Below are 19852 nucleotides of genomic sequence, written 5' to 3' on the forward strand. Positions count from 1 at the left end.
GTATCCTGGATTATCAACTAGGACTAGGAAAGATATCAATCCTCAGTCTGCAAGGTGCTTGGTGATGGGCCCAGCATATAAAAGGTCATACATACTTGAAAAAAAGCCAAAAGTTGACCGACAGCTTAAAACAAAAATTGATACAGCCCCCAGAAAGTTATCAGCCGTTTGACACACGTAGGCAAGGAGTTAGATTGAAAGTGCGGTAGTATTTGGGCTCGTCGTAACTTAAGCTATAGGTTTACCTTTCTGACTTTGAACATTTTTTTGCAATACGTAAAAATGCAGTTTGCAACAGCAGTGGAATTATTAAAGAGGATGCGAGTGCTGAAGGCATGAAATACAGTTTAGAAGGGGCATTTCCCCCAACCCCCAAACAATGTTTGAACAGATGATTTGGTGCATTGTGTGTCATTTTGGAGCTCGTTATAATCGAGTAAATCTCAATGTAATTTCTTTCAAGTAAAACGTATCACAATTCCAACCCCAGTCATCATTTTATTTTTGAAACTCTGGCAGTGACAAGAATTCTCAAAGTTAATTAATGTATTCACACCAGAAATATCCCCAATCTCAAAAAATCAGTACAACCAGTCTTGAAGGAAATAAACCTTCACACAAGGCAACATCCCGGCATACCCCAGAAAGTGTATTTCAGGAAAATAATAAAAAGCTTTTAAAGGGCCCATTTTAGCAGCTGTTTTTGTTATATTCAACTTCAGGTATTTATCCCCCCCCTCCCCCCATGAAGTCACACATCTAACTCAGAAACCAACAGCTCATTTAAATTTTTTCTGTCTCCAATTCATGCACAAATTCTAGATTCAAATTCACAAACTGCTATGATGGGATTATGAACTCACATCCTCTGGATTACTAGTCCAGTAATATAACCACTGCACTACCAACCCTGCCTTCCAAATGACCAAAATGGTGGATACAATCCCAAATGAAGAGAGACTTTTTGTAAAAGGCTGACAAGTTAAAATTGTCACTTTAAAACACTGATGCTTGACATCAATGAAAGGATGCACTATCGCCCAATAACACCACTTCTTTTTCCAAACAGATAGGAAGACTGTTTTTGGGAGTGGGAGGGAGCAGAGTACTTTGCATTCACAGTGTGCCAACCCCATATCATAGGGTGTGGATGAACCTAGGGGTTCCAGTATATAATTCCTTGAAAGTGAGTGTAGGTGCATAAAGGTTTAAAAAAGGTCAACAGCATTTGGGGTTTTATAAATAGGGGCATAGAATACAAGAGTAAAGAAGTAATGATAAATATATACAAAAAACATTGGTTAGATACAGAGCACTGCGTAACGGTTTGGGCACCCTATTATAGAAAGGGCAGCAGATTCACCAAGAGGGTACCGGATATGGGAAACTAAAGTATGAGGAAAGAGAGACAGGACCCATTTCCATTGTAACAGATAAGGCTGAGAGATTTAAGAGAGGTTTTTTTTTAATATAATGAAGGGTTTTGATAGAGAATGAATAGGGAAAGACTATTTCTTCAGGTTGGAGAATCGGTGACAAGTGGCCAACAATTTTAAATAGTCACCGACAATAAGGAAAAAGATTGAGAAATGTCTTTACCCAGAGTTGTTGGTGTGCTCAGTGCTTTACCACAATCAGTGGTTGAGTCAGAGACCATTTCATCTTTTATGGGAAAATTGGATAAATATTTGAAGCAGAAGACAGTATATGGTTATTATTAGGAGAGAGCAGGGCAGTGGGATCAGTTTTTGGATTATTCTACAAAGAGCTGGCACAGACAGGTTGGGTCAACTGGCCTCCTTTTATGCTGCAAAATTGTGGTTCTAACAACTATATAGAAAAGATCTCCTAATCACTTTATTGAAATAAATAGACATACAAGTATAACTAGCATCACTAAACACAGGTAGATTTGACTAAAAGGACTTATGTTAACAATCAGTCAATTTGACTGCTCACCAGCTACTTGAATCTTAGTTATAGCAAAGTTACATTTCTAATCATTAGAAAGAAAATGGGCTCACGGTTATGAAGTAGATTCTTCTGCTGTGGAAGTTACCGAAAGCTCAAGAATCAATGAGTGAAACTGAGCAAGTTGAAGATTTATAAAACACAACATATTATAAATGATGGTCTTGCTTCAGAACCCTGATAAATTGGGAGCGAATCACAATGGACATTGTTCAAGGCTGGTTTCAGCTGTGTTTATTCAGCAAACAAAATCATCTGATTACTGGTCCCATGCCATCAGTTCTGTTGGAGTCTCTGGGGACAAAAACAACTGTTTCATAAGAAGTTAGTTATCTTGGTATTAAAACCCCAAGCAAGATGTTACAAAGAAACACTTTATCTAATATGGAATGAAATTATATCCAGAATTTTCTAATTGTAATGACAGATAGCATGCGTAATAAATATTGAGATAGCAGTCTCTGCCTGCAGGGCTTTTACATCAAAAGCACCAGAGAGCTGAACATAACATACAATGGAAGTGGAGAACAAGAAAAGACCATTCAAGATTTCGCTCGGTGGGTTTCTGAAAAACTGCCAGCAGCTCCCGAGAAGTTGCCCTCACCAGATGGAAGATGAGCCTTTCTGGTTGATGCCAGTCATATCATGAAATACAAAGACACTGCAGTCTGAAAAACCTATCCTGGAGTCAAATATTTCTCGTGGTGAGAAGCTTCCGCTGCCCACTGTTCCAAACAAAAAGCAACTCTTTTGTACTTGTGTATATTCTGCCCTCTGCTGGTGCCTCGGAGCCCATGCACATCCCAGGAACAAAGATTGCATTTAGCATATTTTACTGCATAAACTAAAAATCTATAGAAGTTATTGCAACATTTTTTGCCACATCCCAGCTCATTTATAACATTAAACAATCCCAATACAAAAGACATTTAATGACTGTATTTGATAAATTAATCAAATACAAAGTGGGAAGTGTGCTGTAAACTTGTGCGAATCAAACATTTCGCTGCTCACCACACCCTTTCCAATCCTCTGGGATGGTAAGTGCCAGCGTGCCAAGGAGGAGGATTAAATAATTGGTGAAATGTCACGTGCATCAGTTCCCAGGTACTTCATTCAGCTTTTTACACCTGCCCTGCTTTGAGTAAGCTTATAACTATTGGTTATACTCATTCAGGAGAACACCAGTAGAAAATGTGCAAAGTTTCACCTTGGTGAGCACTGGAAGCTGTAAACAGAATCATCAGGTCCTACATGAATCTCTTGGGGAGGTTGATGCAGAAGGTCTGAGCCACTGTGCATTGAAACCATTACTGGAGATTCCACTCCAATCAGTATTGGCGAGATGGGGACGCAGGGGACTAGGGAATGAGGGTTAGGATATTGGGGAGGGGGGGTGGGGGGGAAAAGGGAGAAAGAGGGAAAAGGCGGACTGGGGAATGTAGTGGGGTTGTGTGGGCATGGTGCCCAGCATTTCCTGCAGATCTGGGAGCAGCAGCAACATGCTGAGTGGGTGTGGCGCCAAGAGAGGAGCATCCCATATAGGGGAGAGTGAAACCTGGAGACCTGACTGAGTAAATTGAAAAATTGTTTCGACTGGTGTTCGAATGGGGAACAAAGGGGCAGAGACCGAGGATTTTCACGGCTCTCGAGGGATTCCACATCGCAAGCTCCAACCGCCAACGTTCACGTCGGGGAGGGGGGCAGCGCGAGACACAGCCCCAAGCTGCAGTCCCGCTCCCTCGGCTCTCAAAGCAACAAACCCCACAAACAACCCCAGGCTTGATGCTCCCGTCTCGACTGCCTGGGGATCTCGCTGAATTTGTAGTTGGGGCTCAGAGGCTCATCCGAAATCGGGTCTCGGACCTCATTTTAATAATGGAGGCGAGCTACTGACGCCTGTCGCACTTCGCCCAACGCTGGGGAATCAGATTTGAGCCTGTTCCATCACCGGGTCAGTGAGCAGAAGTAAATGCAGGAGGGCCAGGTATAGGCCGGCAGCGGCTTGTATGAATGCTTTGGAGCTGGGAGGGGCACTTTTTCCCTTCCACATCTTCAGTATCCTGCAGTGGTCCCTTTAAAGACTGCTGTTCAGGCTGCTGTTAGAACTAGAAAAACTAGTCAGAACTTGCACGGTGCGTGCTCCACATAATTTGTCACACCTTTTGCGGAAGGGTCCTGAAACAGGCACAGGACCCTTCTTTGCATATTTAAATTAACCCAATTCCGATTTCAGGCAGCTGCAGGAGATACCTAAAAGCAGTGAGGACCAATATGGCAGAGGCTATGCCGCCGGTGCAGGAGGTTGCAGCCAGAAATTGGTATACATTGCGCCTGTTTCACGTTCAAAAAACAGGTAAAGCACATACAGGTTTCTACCCAAATGTGTCCAAATAACTTTTGCTGAATGAAGCCCACACCAAGTGTTAGGATGTCAAATCAGGCCCGCCATGTAAACTGAGTTCGACACCCCTGTCATAGAAGCGCTGCAGGTAAACATCAAAAGACCAAATCTTCACACATCGTACTTCTCTCATTTGCTATGCCAGCTATAACTTGACATATAGACACTGGATAAAGACTCTTGGCTCAACTATAGATTCTAATTCAAAACAGTACACATCTAGAGAGTTTGGAATTAAACTCAGAACTTCAAAACAATGCAGAGTGTCCGTACTGTCCAGAAAATAGGTGACTTGCATCGGTTTCCTGCAATTTTAAGTTTTTTCCCCCTCTGGGCCCAGTATTTTGGATTTTGAAAGGCCTCCTTTTGAACTACATACAATAATGTTGCACAGTACCAAAATATATAAATATAGGGAAAATAGAGGCATTATTCCACACACCAACTCTTGGGTGTTGTGAACAATGTGCATTGCGCGTTGTACTCTGATGTTGAGAGGGCTAATGGTGTATGTAAACTTGTGGTGATCAGGCCAATACATGCATGTGTAACACTACCACCAGCATGCATAAAACTCTAAATCCAACAGAGAACATCTACATATTTAAAAATTGAGATGAAACATTAAAAGATAACTGACATTAAAACAATCCAATTGTTAAATTGTGATTTTCTTTTACTAAAACAATACCCTCTAGCATAAGATGGCTGCCAGTGAATGAGACAATCCAATCTGGGCTTCAACTGATGAACATATATAACCAACACTGCTCTCATTATATCTGGCCTGATCTGAAGACCTTAACAGGATGACGGTCTTGTAATTTCAACTCACTGGTACCTATAGTCCGCTATTCTCAAATCACCAACCATCTGATATTTCAACCACATGCAGCATGGTTTAAAAAAAAATCTGGTTTTAGATCAGGGACAACAGGCTGCCTGGGTGGGGAGGGGGGGAAACAGGGAAAAGGGGGAAGAAAACATTGCAACACTGGAGATGAAAAAATTACAGGTTTATTCTAGTAGACATTCTGACATCAGAATGTGCATTTCCTTTTCGTAGACAGTACAAGGATTCAGTAGGCTGTGTGTATATATAGTCTCATTACACAATAATGAACCTTGAAAAAAACATTACAACAGCCATAACAGCAGCTTTGCAATAAACAATCAGCTTGGTGAAGGGATTAAAACAGGGCATTTGAAAGAAGCCGATAGTAGGCAAGCAGGCTCCATTTTGGTATAGGAAGCCAATGCAGAAGCAGTTTTTAAGTCTTCCCATCGCCAGGTCCCCATGTATTACCCGCCACTGTACAAGAGAAGGCATGTATCAAACGCCAAGGCCTCTGCCAACACCAATCTGGAATCAGATATTAAGTGTGTCACAGCAGCTCCGGTTGACCACACCCTCCAATCATTTCTCCCTCCTCTGCAGGAAAATACTTCCCACTCATCACATCTAACCATAAATGCATCAACAGGTTGCAATACAAATCAAACTGCTTTAGATTAGCACAAAGACCTTTGTTCAGGACTAAGTCTTAAGTCAATATTTCTAGGTGCATTAGATGGTTTAGACCATGACCACATTTAAGGCTATACATTAACTACTAGCTGCTGGTCACAAGGACATGGAGATTCTGGTCATTTTATCAAAATGTAACTTTCTTTGAGCGTGGGAGCAGTTTCTCACACCCTTGAGTTTGATAACCAAAAGCTTGTGATGATCTACAGCCTTTACAAGAAAAAGAATCAAGGGATATTTAGCAACTAAATCTGCTCTCATGTTCCCTTGTGCTTCATGTGCTGATAATTGTAGAATATTTTAAACAAAATTTGCCAGATAAGCAGAGTCCCCCAAGGTTGGACCAATTAAGCACAAGCTTCAATCATAAACCTCCTAAAGTTCTGTGGACTTCCTATTCAAGATTTATAATACAGGAAACTTTGTGCTATCCGGCACCGATGGGACCGAGCTGTTGCTGTTCCCTCAAAACTGCCGGACACACCAGCGCTGATGTTGAAACATACGGAGATTTTCAACTCCGTGTGAATCAACAAACCCTGTACAGCTTCTAAACAGTCGGCAAGCGTCTCTGTAGCGTCTCTAGCTGAAGCTGTTGCTTAGCTACAGACCTTGCAGAGCTTGACTGTTGAGAGAAAAAAGCAACGAAAAGAAAAAAAAACTAACGAAACGGCTCCTGATTTTTGCCGGTGGCTCGAGCTTGCCGGACATTTAGCCTCCGGATAACAAAGTTTCCTGTAGCAAGGTAGTTAGCAGATTTCATCCTGTGAATATAATTTAGTTTCAGATTTATTGAACACACACACCCAAGGTTTATGAAAGTTTGTATACCACTCTCTGAACAGCGCTGTCTTTGTCGACCACAGGGAAATTTGAAACATGTTCTTGGGATGTGCTGACCCCAGGTAAAATGAAATAAACTTTGTTATATAGATCCTTAGATCTTAATTCATTTAAAATTATAGAATAATGCTCAGCAGATTCAAAATTCCACGAAGAGTACAAAACATCTGAAGCCAGTTACAGATTTATTGATAACCCAAGTTTAAAACAGTTCTGTGAAAGAAAGAAGCTATAAATATAAAGGCATCAAGTTATCAGATCAGGAATATGGAGGGTTTAAGTGAATACTGAAGCAAGTCAACATCACAGTACACTCAATCACCTGCAGAGTGTGCCGGTATCAGATCTAATCACACTGTGAATGCATACAAGTAAAATATACAGTGGCATTTTAAGATGTACTGATAAGGGAGTGTGAAACAGAACAAGTAGTAGTAACAATGGGGCATTCTTGTGCATTAGGATATGCAATATTGTTGTACAAGGCTCTGTCATATAGTATAATCATTTAAACACATGCTGGTTATTAGCACTACCCAAATGAAATAGCTCCATCTTTCACCTGTGTTACTTGATTGGCCAATTGACCATTTTTTTTTCATGTGATTGTGCAGTTGCCTTTTGTTAAAGCAGAAACGCAATTCACTTAGTATTATTAATCACTGATGGAAGCCAAGTGGTTATTCATGGTCATTATTGGTAACATTTTGAATGTAACATTATTCAACAGAGATCAATTGAACCAAGACAGGCTTCACACTCAATTCACCTCATTACTGGCATGTATTTGAATGTTCTGCACCACTTGTAAACGGAACTGGATCAAAGTTAAATAAGCTTGTGACAAGTTTCCTACAGGAATTCAGGACACCTGCAATGCAAGTACAGGATGTTGACAATCACCACACCAAACCACACAGCAGGTTCAGGGCCTCCAATTCCCTTCACTCTAGCCTCCATTCATTTTAATGAAATCCAAGCTTTTCGTTATTACAGTTGTGCATTTTTTGGCATTAAGCTTTTGCAGTGAAGGTATAATTCAAATGTTCTGGCTCCCGTTGAATTTGAGAGGGAAACCAAAACTGCAATCTGCAATGTACTGTAGGAATATCATCAGTACCAGCACTAGCGCACACATTCTGGACCATTCTAAGCAATAAGTAATGCTACACGAACTGTCAGGACAAAGTTATTTATGCAGTCAGTACCCCCTTTTGTGGCCCTGCATAAATCCCTCACAAAGCTATAATTGGTCTTTTCACAAAAGATCAGGTGACTGTAGTTATTTTAACATTGGCAGTAGCAGCATATACTACTACAATTATCTCAACTTTCACCTAGGGTCCACAAACCGAAGCCTTTAGATAGGAACGATACAAAAAAAGTGGGGGGGGGGGGGGGGAACACTTGGAACAATAAATCAACAATTGTAGAAATATTTAGGCCATGAGAAGGATGTTATCTTATTCTATTTGTACAACAGTACAAATCAGATCAAAAGGCTGAACCAATGGAAATATTATTCTGGCATGATTGTGGGTTTGGTACTTTGCAAAGCCACCACTGTACTGACACAGCTAGACCTCCCAGTGCACAGATACAGCTTACAGAATCGCTTAGCGTTAATCCACAAAAGTTCAGTACACAATGTTCTTCTCATCAAGAGAAAGGGCACCACTCTAGTCTTTAATGCAAGTCCTGTTGTGCTCTGCTTGCGTTTTTTTTTGTCTACTGCTGTGTCAGCAGACTTGGATCACGGGAAGGTTGGCACAGTCATCCTATGGTTGGGCTACACAGCAGCTCTGGGTGTGCCATTGTGAGTCACTGTCTTCATGTTCTGCATATTCACTTGGTGGCTGCTTGGTCTGTGAGCACTCACTCCAACCTCAAATACCTCATGGATGGCTTTACGAAAACAATGGAAATTGTAGTCTATCAGACCTGTAACAGAAGTCAGGTACACTGAGAAACATTTCTTCAGTTTCCACTTTTATCCATCTTGCATCACAGCCACACAACTTCCTGATGGAGGTAGAAGACCTTTGCCAAGATACATGGGCGGCATAAAAAGGGGAAGTAATCTTGATTGAAAGTGCTGTAAATTAAGCTCAGCTTCACACATGCAAGAGTTATAAATGTAGGGGCAGTGTCTCTCAAAAAAACTATTAAATTGTAACTGTGGAGAGCACTTGCAGTATTCTTTACTATTGAAGTTCTGAAATATTAGGACTACATACTTAAAATTCCATAAAACGTACAGTGGGGTTATTTAAATGGCATGTATGATCTGCATCCAAACCAGGAAGTCCTTACATCCAGACCACGGCACATGGCTGACAGTTCCCAGCTGGTTTTTCACTGCAATCCTTTCCCCAAACAACTCTTATGGCATTGTCCATGTTTACATTTCCGGCATGGGCAAAGGACAGATTGGTTCTCCAGTGCCACCTCCTAAGCAACTTCAGAACACAACAGAACAGTTTAATTGACTGGGTGTAGGTTTAATTTTATGGGGAAAAAAAAAGGTACTGAATTGAAAAAGGAACATTTTCAAAAACAAAAAACTGAAGGTAAACTCTGCTAGTATATTGTCAAAATATTGCACAACACTAAATTCAAAATGTTTTAAGCCTGGATGGCAATCAGTTCTATCATGTGAAGTGTATTATTGCAACAAAAATTCATGGCAAAATCCTGGTGGAAAATTAGAAGTCTTACTATGGAGTGGTATCTTGTAAATTATCTCAAGGCAGAACAGGAGTTTTTGGTGTGCTAATCCAATTTGCTGAATAACTAGCTCAATTGTCTTCTATATTTCACCTCTAGAATTTAAAGGAGTGATGTCATATTATATAAAAGTCCAAAAAAGTTAATAAAATCACCATGACAGTATTGTTCAAATAACACTTAAAATTATGCAAGTGCATCTCAAACCAGTAGGCTTTGTTTTATCCCCAGTGAAGGGGATACAACAATGATCATACTGCATCAAAAGTGGCACAATGCTCAAGGATGAATAAAGTAGGCTGCAAGTTAAATCCTTGGACTGTGACATTTTTCATGACTAACTTCAGAGGATGGTAATGAATGCATCATTCACACAATGACTACTAAATAAGGTTGAGTCCTGTGGGATTAGCAGGCAGATTTTGAGCTGGATAAGGAACTGGTTGCATTCTTGTAGATACATGGTAGTGGTTCTGCATGGGGATTGGTTACTAGTGGAGTCCCATACAGATTGGTGTTAGGACCGTTGTTGTTCATCTTCATCAATGATCTCGATGAAGGCACTGGGAGAAACTGTCCACAAGTTTGCAGATGATAGAAGATATGCACAGGTGTAAAGCCCTTATGAGAAAAATAGATTACAGGCAGATCCAGATATTATTAGGGAATGGATCCAAATCTGGAAGATGTCTTTTAATATTGGTGTGTAGGAATATGAACGTGGGAGTGGAAAATGCCAAGCAGTATGTTTACACCAGCATTGCATGCTCAAGGATGGCGAGTGGGAGAAGAACCTGTTATAGTGCATGAGTCATTGAAGATCTACAACCTCTGCAGTGAGGCTACTGCAAAACCAAAAGTGTTGGAATGTATTGACAGACCAATTAAATACAGAAGAAATACTATACTGTTTCTGTACAAGGCCATGGCTAGGCTGCAGCTAGAATATTGTGTCCAGTTTTGGTCCTATCACATGCTGGGTGATAATAGACACGGAAAAGGTTCAGGGGAGGTCCACTAGATTGATAGCTAGTTTAAATGGCCTCAGTTACCACGATAGGCTGAGAGTGTTGGGGCTTTTTACTTTAGAAAAGTATATAGATTTTGAGGAGATTTGATTCAGGTTTTTAAAATAAAATGTAGATTCAGTCCATGAGGATAGGGTATTTAAACTAGATAGGTTAGGGAGGACCAGGGAACATGAGTACAAGTTACCCAAGTATAGAATTAAGTTAGATGTTATGAGGTACTTCTTTTCAGAGTGTTGCTGACCGTTGGAACCAGTTGCCAGCACATGCAGCGAGTGCAGATTTGCCACAAGCATTCAAAAGGGAGCTCGGCGAGTTCCTGAGTGTGGCCAACAGAACTGCGTAGGTGGATATTGGGGAATGTTTCTCCCAATCACCATGGTCTACTGGATTTTCGGTCGGAGAGGAATTTCCCAGTTTCTTACGAAATTGGCCTATGGTTTTTTTGCCTCTCCCAGGAGTGTGTGGCTGGTTAGTGGGGAATGGGAATCAGGGTCATGGTGTACAGATGTTATGCTGACAGTATAGGACAGACTCAATGGACCAGCTGATCTTACCCTGTCCTTCATTTTCATATGTCCAGGAATAGAGAGTATTCAGAAACAATAGACAGGAAAGTTAGTGGTGTAGCCCTGTATCTCAGAAACATCTGGAAACTAAATGAAGTTAGTCTAGTGGGAGGTAGAAAGCTACAAAATGACCAATACAAAAAAATCCAGGCTAGCATTAGAGACCACCAGATCAGCACAAGGAGGAAGACAGTTTTCTCTACGGAGAGATAGATAGGAAGGGTATGTGGGAAAAGTAAAGTTATATTAAAGGGCAACTACAATCAACCAAATATGAATTGGAAAAGCTCAAGTGGTTTAAAGTCAGTCAGTCACAGTTGGTAATTGTAATCCATCACTGCGTCAGAGAAGCCATTAGAGGCACCGGTCATCTTTAGCTGGTATTTCTAAATGACTCAGACAACATACAGAAAATGAAAGTCATGTCACCCTAGGGGGACAGTGACTACAGAATGATTATGTTCAACATGATCTGACATTCATAAATACCAAAGACCAGGAGCTAGGTATATACATTTAAAAGGACAAACTTCAAAATAAATGAGGGAACATCTTATGCAAATTGGGAAGGATTATTCAGCAACATTTCTGTAGAAGACAAGTGGAACACCTTTAAAAAATTATGCAAAATAAATATATACCTAGAACCAGTAGCTCAGACTAAACGAGCATAACCCCAAATGGATTGATAAACAAAGCAAAAGTGAAATAGAGGAAAGTGACCTCTATAAATCCTGCAGGGAGAAAATTCAGCAGATTTATTCAGCAACAGCTCAGACCCTAGTTTACATTACCTTTTCTCTCAAAGCTTTCCTCTCTCAGAATGCATACAAGAGCAAGAAACCTAGTCACTTCCTTTAGGTACAGGACTGTTGTGTTGTTGAGTTTGATAATTGCCATAGACTCTTTATCATATGCACTTCCAGTGCCATCTTCTTTAAGTCTGCAGCAGAGATAATTTATTATATGTATTACTTTCATAGGTTATTGGGTCATTCAATTATTCCCACTACTCCAGAATGCAATTTGACACCCACGACCGTTATAAAAATAGGAGTCTACAGAAAACAACCTCAAGTCAAATTATTGGCATATTACTGCAGCATACAATTTCAGTCACTAGACGGCAGACTATGCACAGCTTGCTAGCAAAGTCCAGTGTATGAAACATTACATGCATCTTCCTGATATGGGGTGTGGTATACTCCACACCATGGATTAGAAAACTGCCAACACATTCTCCATAATGCAAAAATGTCTAACAAATGCTTTGCCAGTTTTAAAATTAATTTTTTTTTTTTTTTTTTTTTTTAAAAAGAAAAGCAAGGATAAGAGAACAAGGTGAAGGATTGAGAGATAGGATTGATGGCAGCAGGACAAGTTGAGAAGGCTGTTTAAAAAAGCATACAGGATTATTGGCTTTATAATCAGAGGCATGGAGTACAAAAGCAAGGAAGTTATGCTAAACTTTTATAAATCACTAATGAGGCCCCAGCTGGAGTATTTTGTCCAATTCTGGCCATCACACTTTAGGAAGGACGTCAAGGCCTCAAGAGGGTGCAGAGGAGATTTACTAGACTAGCACCAGGGAGGCAGGACCTCAGTTACATGGAGAGACTAGAGAAACTGTTCTCTTTAGAGCAGACACAATTAGGGGAGATTTAATAGAGGTGTTCAGAATCTAGAAGGGTTTTGATGCATTAAATAAGGAGAAATTGTTTCCAGTGGCAGAAGGGTCAGTAACCAGAGGACACAGATTTAAGGTAATTGGCAAAAGAACCACAGGGGAGATGAGCAAAATTATTATTATTATTTTTTTTTTAAATAAACACAGCAAGTTGTTATGATCGGAATGCACTGCCTGAAAGGGTAACGGAAGCAGATTCAATAACAACTTTCAAAAGAGAATTGGATAAAAGCTTGAAGGAAAAATTTGGAGGGCTATGGGGAAAGGACAAGGGAATGGGACTAACTGGATAGCTCTTTCAGAGAGCCAGCACAGGCATGATGGGCCAAATGGTCATCTCCTGTGCAGTATCATTCTATGATTGTGCTCATAGGAAAACACTTCTTCACAACATTGCCATGAGGACCAATTTACTTATGCACAAGTGGAGTGGGTGAAAATGAAAAAACTGTAAAAGATTCCATCTTTTTTTCCAATCCGCAAGTATTTTCTGTGACAGTGGCTGTGATTAGTTTGTCCAGTTTCATAGTACAGACTACAGAAATGTATTAAAAACTATAAATATTCATTAATGCTTATGGTTACTTACCCATAAATGCAGGAGACATCGATCACCACATCTATCATATCGCAGCACAGCTCATATGACTGCATGTCTACAGGTGAACTGTCCGTAGCAATATAGATTTTACTGACTACATCAAAAAGAAAAGCTTTTTCAATCCCAGAATTCTGAAAAAAAAAAAATCAACAATTTAAACATCTGGTTTCACACACTAATAAAAAAACTTACCGATTTAAGAAAAGTGATTTTCACCTGCACAATACCTCAACTTGTTAAACTATTTAAAAATGTTTTTTTTATTTTTATTTATTTATTTTAAACTGGACCTCTTTTGAACCATAACAGTAGCCACTGCAATAAAAGCATACCAAAAACTGCTTTGGTTATGATGCAGACAGAAGCAGGATAGCACTGCCCTGTCTTTGGGTGCTACTTTTCCCCTGCAGTCATTACTTGGCTGCCTTTGCCATATGATCTACTCCTCTTAATTTCAAGTCACTTACTTCAAATGATCTAATAATTCAATTATTTCAGAACCAAATTCCCACTTTGCTGCATTATTGATGCTGTTCAATTCAAACTGTTGGAAAATTATTCATGGTGCATAAAAATGACTGAATTTTCAGGAGTAGACTATAATTCTAATTATAAGCATATTTTGAACAGCACCATGCGTCAACTAATGAAAGACAAACTCAGGGCTGGATACCCAAAACATTTTAATGGGAAAGGCCACAGATTTACAAAATCAAATAATAAATTATGGTATCCATTAAATTAAATAAAGATCTCTAACCGATGTTCTATTAAAAACTTAATGATGTAATTTGTTGCGGTAGGGGAGGGGCAAGGAGAGAGAAAAGCGGAGAAAGAGGAATAAAAAAATGAATACTGTTAAGTGATCAATGGTATTCACAAAAATTTAAGAAGGCCAACAGTGGTTCGCATTTTTCAATCACCTTTGAAGAACTGATGAAAGGCTTCACCATTTCCCAGGTAAGCTGCTGACACAATCCTGGTGTCTCACTGATGTGATGCCCAGGCTTTAGGACCTAGACAACCCACCTCAATCACTAGGCCAGGCCAGGCCCCATCGTAGAAGGCCTCAATCCCACAAACAATGCAACAAGAAATGAGCTAGTAATTTTAAAAAAAAATCTAAACAATTGGAAAAGTTCAACCAATTATCTACTAGACCGCCATTTTTGATTTACAGCTCAATAGGAGGGGTCAAGTTCCAGGAGTATAACTTTCATAGTCCTATTGCTGACATTCCTGAATGAACAGTAGTCCAGAATCTGAAATGAACTGCAGTAGATTACAAGATGATCTTTGGTGACTTCACTCCAGAGTTATACTGCACATTTTGCATTGCTGTGAAGCAGGTTTGGTGCTCCAACACCACAAAATGTATGCGGTAACTATCAGATAATAGATCAACTTCAGGTGTGAAAACAGAGTTTTAGACTACAGATTAGGGGCTTGAAATATCCAGTCAGAATTTTTTTTTTTTTTTTTTTTTTTTAATATTAAAAAGTAATTATCCTTCATCCTCCATTCTGGATTGAAATAGTTTAAACCTAGGTACTCACCGATATAAAGATGTTAAGTAGATTTTCCAGTGTTGGCAGCTGTGGGATAAGCTTCTGTACTACTTTACTAAATGCTTCAAATATTGAATGATCATAGATGCTGGTTAAGTAAAAGCTGATAAAAGGAAAGGCAACGTAATCAGTAACACTGAACAATTTAGCCAAGTCAAAAACTATTCAACCTGCCCAGAAGCACACCAACAAAATGAAGAAACTGACAATAGTTTATGCAAGTTCAGCCAAGGTTTTAACCCAACATACTTTAGCTAATATTCATTTAAAAAAAGCTACACATTTGTGACAGAGGAATTCTAGAATTTGAGACAGCACGATTATTACATGATTAAGCACTTGGTGGCCTGCATATGTGATCAAATCCCTCCAAAGCCACAATAACCAAACAACCTGGGCTAGATTTTAGTGCAAACAGATCATGACAGGATCATCAACTCGTGTTATTCCCACTGGTACCTCATCTTAAATTCCTTTTTTCTCTTTTGTGGCTAGAATGATGGATTAAAGTATAAAGCAGTGTCAGCTGTGGCTCAGTGGGTAGCACACTCGCCTCTGAGTCAGAAGGTTGTGGGTTCAAGTCCCACTCCAGGGACTTGAGCACATAAATCTAGGCCGACACTCCCAGTGCAGTACTGAGGGAGTGCTGCACTGTCGGAGGTGCCTTCTTTCAGATGAGACGTTAAACTGAGGCACTGTCTGCTCTCTCCGGTGGACGTGAAAGATCACATGGCACGATTTTGAAGAAGAACAGGGGAGTTATCCCATGTCCTGGCCTATATTTATCCCCCAATCATCATCACATTGCTGTTTGTGGGAGCTTGCTGTGCGCAAATTGGTTGCCGCATTTCCTAAGTACTTCATTGGCTGTAAAGCGCTTTGAGACGTCTGGTGGTCGTGAAAGGCGCTATCAAAATGCAAGTCTTTCTTTCTTATACACGTGTCTGCCCAAGAAATTGTTTCACCAATTGTTGTTCTGTTAGCAGTGGCTGGCCTATCCGGGAAAAGCACCCCATCCTTTTTAATAGGCCTCTCAGAAACTTTGCAATTCTAAATCAGAATGCCGAGTTTCTGAAACTAATGGTTAGGGATATGAATGCATTTCAAGGCTGTAATCTAAAAGCGAATGTGCTGTGCGTGCAGTGCACTGAAGCTCATGGTTAGCAGATTTCGATCTTGAACTCCTCACATGATGAGATACTGATCTCAAGTCATGCAGCCATGGAGAGACATTGAGAAAATGACATGTACTTTCCAACAGGGCTCTAAGAGAATACCTAGGCATATTCTCTTGCATTAATGGTAAATATCAAGGAGTAAATCTTCATTCTATCATTTTACCCAGGGAAAGACAGAAAAAACATGATCCTTATACTGCCACAAGCAAGTCTACTAGTTAAGGCACTACTGGTCCCCAGGAGCTGCCAAGTATACCCATTTAACATAGCCTCTTCCCTCTCAGACAGGTAGATAGAGAGATTAGATTAGTTAGAAAAAAATTGAACTAAAGCTTTATACAAGAAAAGGACAGAAAATATGGAAAAAAAAGATGAGGTATAAGAACAAGTGTCTAAAGTGGAATTAAAATTGTATGTTTATTTTTGTAGTTTAGGGCAAATATGTCATAAACTGAATATTTTAGTAGCTGTATTAAAGTACGATTACTATTCGCTTAATCGCCACAAGCTGAAAATGGTTAAAACTAGCTGCTCTGGAGAGCTGGGCCTTTCCTTGTATGTGTTGACAGCATAAAACGTTGCAAATGTGGAGCACGAAAAAACCTACTCAAAGAGGTCTGGGCTACAATCATCCTAAAGCGGTCATTGAAAAGCTATACCTGTCTAAACAAGATCTACAAAGCTTAGTGCTTGTAATTTACTTCAAGGTTGGTTGAAGCTCTTTTAAACAAAATGAGAGGAACCATTATGAAACAGGATGAATTGCAAATAAAAACAGTTTTATTATTCTAGACTTGAGCAATAACTGACACCAAAGTGTCAAATAAAAAGCAAAAAAACCTGAGTGCCAAAAATCTGAAAACAAAAATTGGAAAAACGAATCTGATCAGTCAGCATCTGACATTTTTCTGCACCCTTCAGTTCAAAATGTTTTTGTGCCGTAACTTGCTGGAAGTGAGGGCTGCTAACGGCGTGGTGAGGGCAACGGGGCATCTGGGACCTCAGTGAACGAGGAGGTCAACAGTGCATCGCCTTAACCAATGAAATTTAAGGATTGAGAAAGAAAGAGGAACAAGAGAGGAGGGTGAATTAGAGTCAAATCAGGTACAGAAAGAGGAAGAGAGAGGGAAAGAAAGATTGGATTGAGAGAGAAATAAAAAGTAAACATTTTAAATTTGACATTTTTAAAACTTCCAAGAACAATTTACCACCTGCAGGAATGGGACTCCACAGTTTAAATTGTTCAATTTCTGGGCCAGAGAAGTTGATTAGCACTGTATTAACAATTATCACCTCGTTAAAAGGTAGTTACACTCTTAACCATCAGACTTAACTTTCTGTGGCAAGTTACGTGCAAATCCAGCAAGTCCTTAAAAATAACGGGGAGGCTGAGGACGAGATGCCATTTATGTGAAGCAAATGGCAGAGCGGCGCAAATCGACCAGCAAGTTCTGGAGAATTGCAACTCACAACGTATCTCTTAATCCCCAGAACCTGCTGGACAATTTGCACATGAACGGAGTGCATCATTAACACGTCATTATTTTTACAGCAAGATTATAAAATGCATTAGGATTTAGGACAACCAAAAAGCTGGATGCAGTGATTCTGAGCTAAATACCAAGACTGTGACAATTACTCCAGTGATTCATATCAATGGTTAATTACAACATTAATACGCTATATTTCTGAAGGGGAAAAAACTATACAGCGTCTTTGACATCAACAAGACTGACAGCAATACAGCAGTTCTGGTCATCCACTTTGCTTACCTCAGGTGGAGTTTCTCTAAACCAGCATCAGCAAGGTCATCATTGGCTCGCTGGTGAATGTCTCTTTGGGTTTCTATCTTGTGATCATCTGACAAACCATCTACTTTGTGGATGAATACTTCAAAATTGATTTCAGGATTGACTTTGTATGCTCTGGATACTGTCAGGTGAAGTCTTGCTAGAGCTTCCATATAATCATCCTGCCAAGGACACAACACTCATCAGTAAGCTCACATCTGAAAGGAGGGCAACACAGAAACCACCATCAGCATCAAAAAAAAATTCACAGTGCACATTCGGATCAATAAAAAGCAAACCCAAACCAATCAGAAACAGCAATCTCTGTACTATTACTTCTCAACATTTTACTTCTCTGTCAATCAATCATGCAACAGCTCCAATCACTGCTGTGGCTAATTATGGCATATATTTTTGTTTCATTTCTTGTTGGGGAGGGGGAAGAGGAAGAAAGAGACAAAAGCAGATCAAGCAGATTAGATCCCTGTTGATTTGGTTTCTTATTAACTATTTTATGCACAGGACAAACCCTGTGAAATGTTTTGTCCAGCCAGAGACCAAATGCCAGTTCTGGCAGCAACGGTAATTCAGATTTATTGTTGCAGCAGGAGGCTGCAGTTTGGGTCCTGGCATTGTGATAAAACAGATATCTGGGCTCAAGTTAATTTGCAAGGTGCCATCAGCTGCTGTCCCTTCTGCTTTCGTCAATCTGTTTTATAGGTTTTTTTCCCCCTTGTTGAAAAATGAACTTTCTGTACACCCTCCAACTAACCTTAGATATTTTTAGTTACTGCAAGTTGTACCTTTACCCAAGTTTGAGAATCAGAGAATGTTACAGCACCGAAACAGACCATTTGCCCCATCAAATCTGCACAGAGAAGTTGTTTCTATTTTTAGTATATAACCCACAAAATTATGAAACAGAAAACAAATGCAAGTTAGAAGGCATTCTTTCATATTTCTCCTCTTACCTGCTCTGTCCTGAAGGCAGTTAGCAACAGCCCTCACCCAAATGACCATTTCTTCATTTCTAAGTATCAGCAGGCTATTCAACTGTAGGAGCCATTAACCTCAAGCTAAATCCTATCCTTACCTAATGTCCACACAGATGTATACACCTCGCAGGCAGCACTGCATACCAAGAATATTTGAATAGCAGGAGCCCTAGCCGATTATCCTTCCTAGATTATTTGGCAAAATGATTGCGCCCATAGAACTGATGAATCCCACTACTTGCCAGGAAAGTGGTGGTATGGACAGCCAGATTGTAAAAATGTAACACTAGCTTCAAACTCACTAGTCTCAAATCGCACATGAATGTCACTTACTACAAACTAATATAGGTTCAGAATTTGCTGGGAAAATAACGGCGAGTTTATGCGCACGTCATTATTAGTGTGCAAATAACCCAGAAATTTATGGCAAAGAGATACGCCGTGAGTTGCGAATCGCTGGACGATTTGTGCCACTCCGCCGTTAGCCTCGGGAAAACAGGAGCTCGCCATCAACTTGCCCAGAGTTTCAAGAATTTGCTGCATTTGCACTGTTAAAACAAACTAAACTCACTGCAGAAAGTTAGGACTGGTACTTAATGATGTAAGGACCCTTTTCATGACAAGATTTATGTTCCTGCAATGCCATTTTAACCTCACCTGGCCCAGAAAGGGAACAATTGAAACTGTGGAGTCTCATTCCTGCAGGTACTAAATTGTTTCCAGAGATTTTTTTAATTATATATTTTTTTAAATTTTTCTTCTTGCTTTTCCTTCGGTCTCTCTCAATCCAATCTTTCTTTCCCCCTCAATTTCTCCTCTTGTATCAAATTTGACTCGAATTCACTATTTCCTTCGCTGTCATTCCGGTTTCTGTCTCTATCTTTAAATCTCATTGGTTACAGGGATACACTGTTGAACCCATTGTTCACCAAGGTCCTAGATGCCCCGTTGCCAGCTCGCACT

At 40.0% G+C, this 19852-nt stretch overlaps 1 protein-coding gene across 2 annotated transcripts in view; it reads right to left on the reverse strand.

Moving 5' to 3' along the window:
• Window positions 1–485: 485 nt before the first annotated feature.
• Window positions 486–19852, reverse strand: part of rragca (Ras-related GTP binding Ca) — a 34301-nt gene continuing 14934 nt past the window's right edge. Inside the window, exons 2-6 of one of the 2 annotated variants that reach the window (XM_085962488.1) lie at window positions 17877–18076; window positions 14915–15029; window positions 13347–13489; window positions 11865–12013; window positions 486–2265 (exon numbers count right to left, since the gene is read on the reverse strand). In XM_085962488.1, the coding sequence (XP_085818614.1) occupies window positions 2231–2265; window positions 11865–12013; window positions 13347–13489; window positions 14915–15029; window positions 17877–18076 (642 nt within the window). In that variant the 3' untranslated portion in view covers window positions 486–2230. Of the gene's footprint in view, window positions 2266–5376; window positions 8688–11864; window positions 12014–13346; window positions 13490–14914; window positions 15030–17876; window positions 18077–19852 lie in introns of those variants that run through there. The other variant, XM_085962487.1, reaches the window with a different exon arrangement.

The sequence above is a fragment of the Somniosus microcephalus genome, chromosome 20 (genome assembly GCF_052327205.1).
Source record: "Somniosus microcephalus isolate GS21.2 chromosome 20, FLI_Smic_1.0, whole genome shotgun sequence".
Classification (NCBI taxonomy): Eukaryota; Metazoa; Chordata; class Chondrichthyes; order Squaliformes; family Somniosidae; genus Somniosus; species Somniosus microcephalus.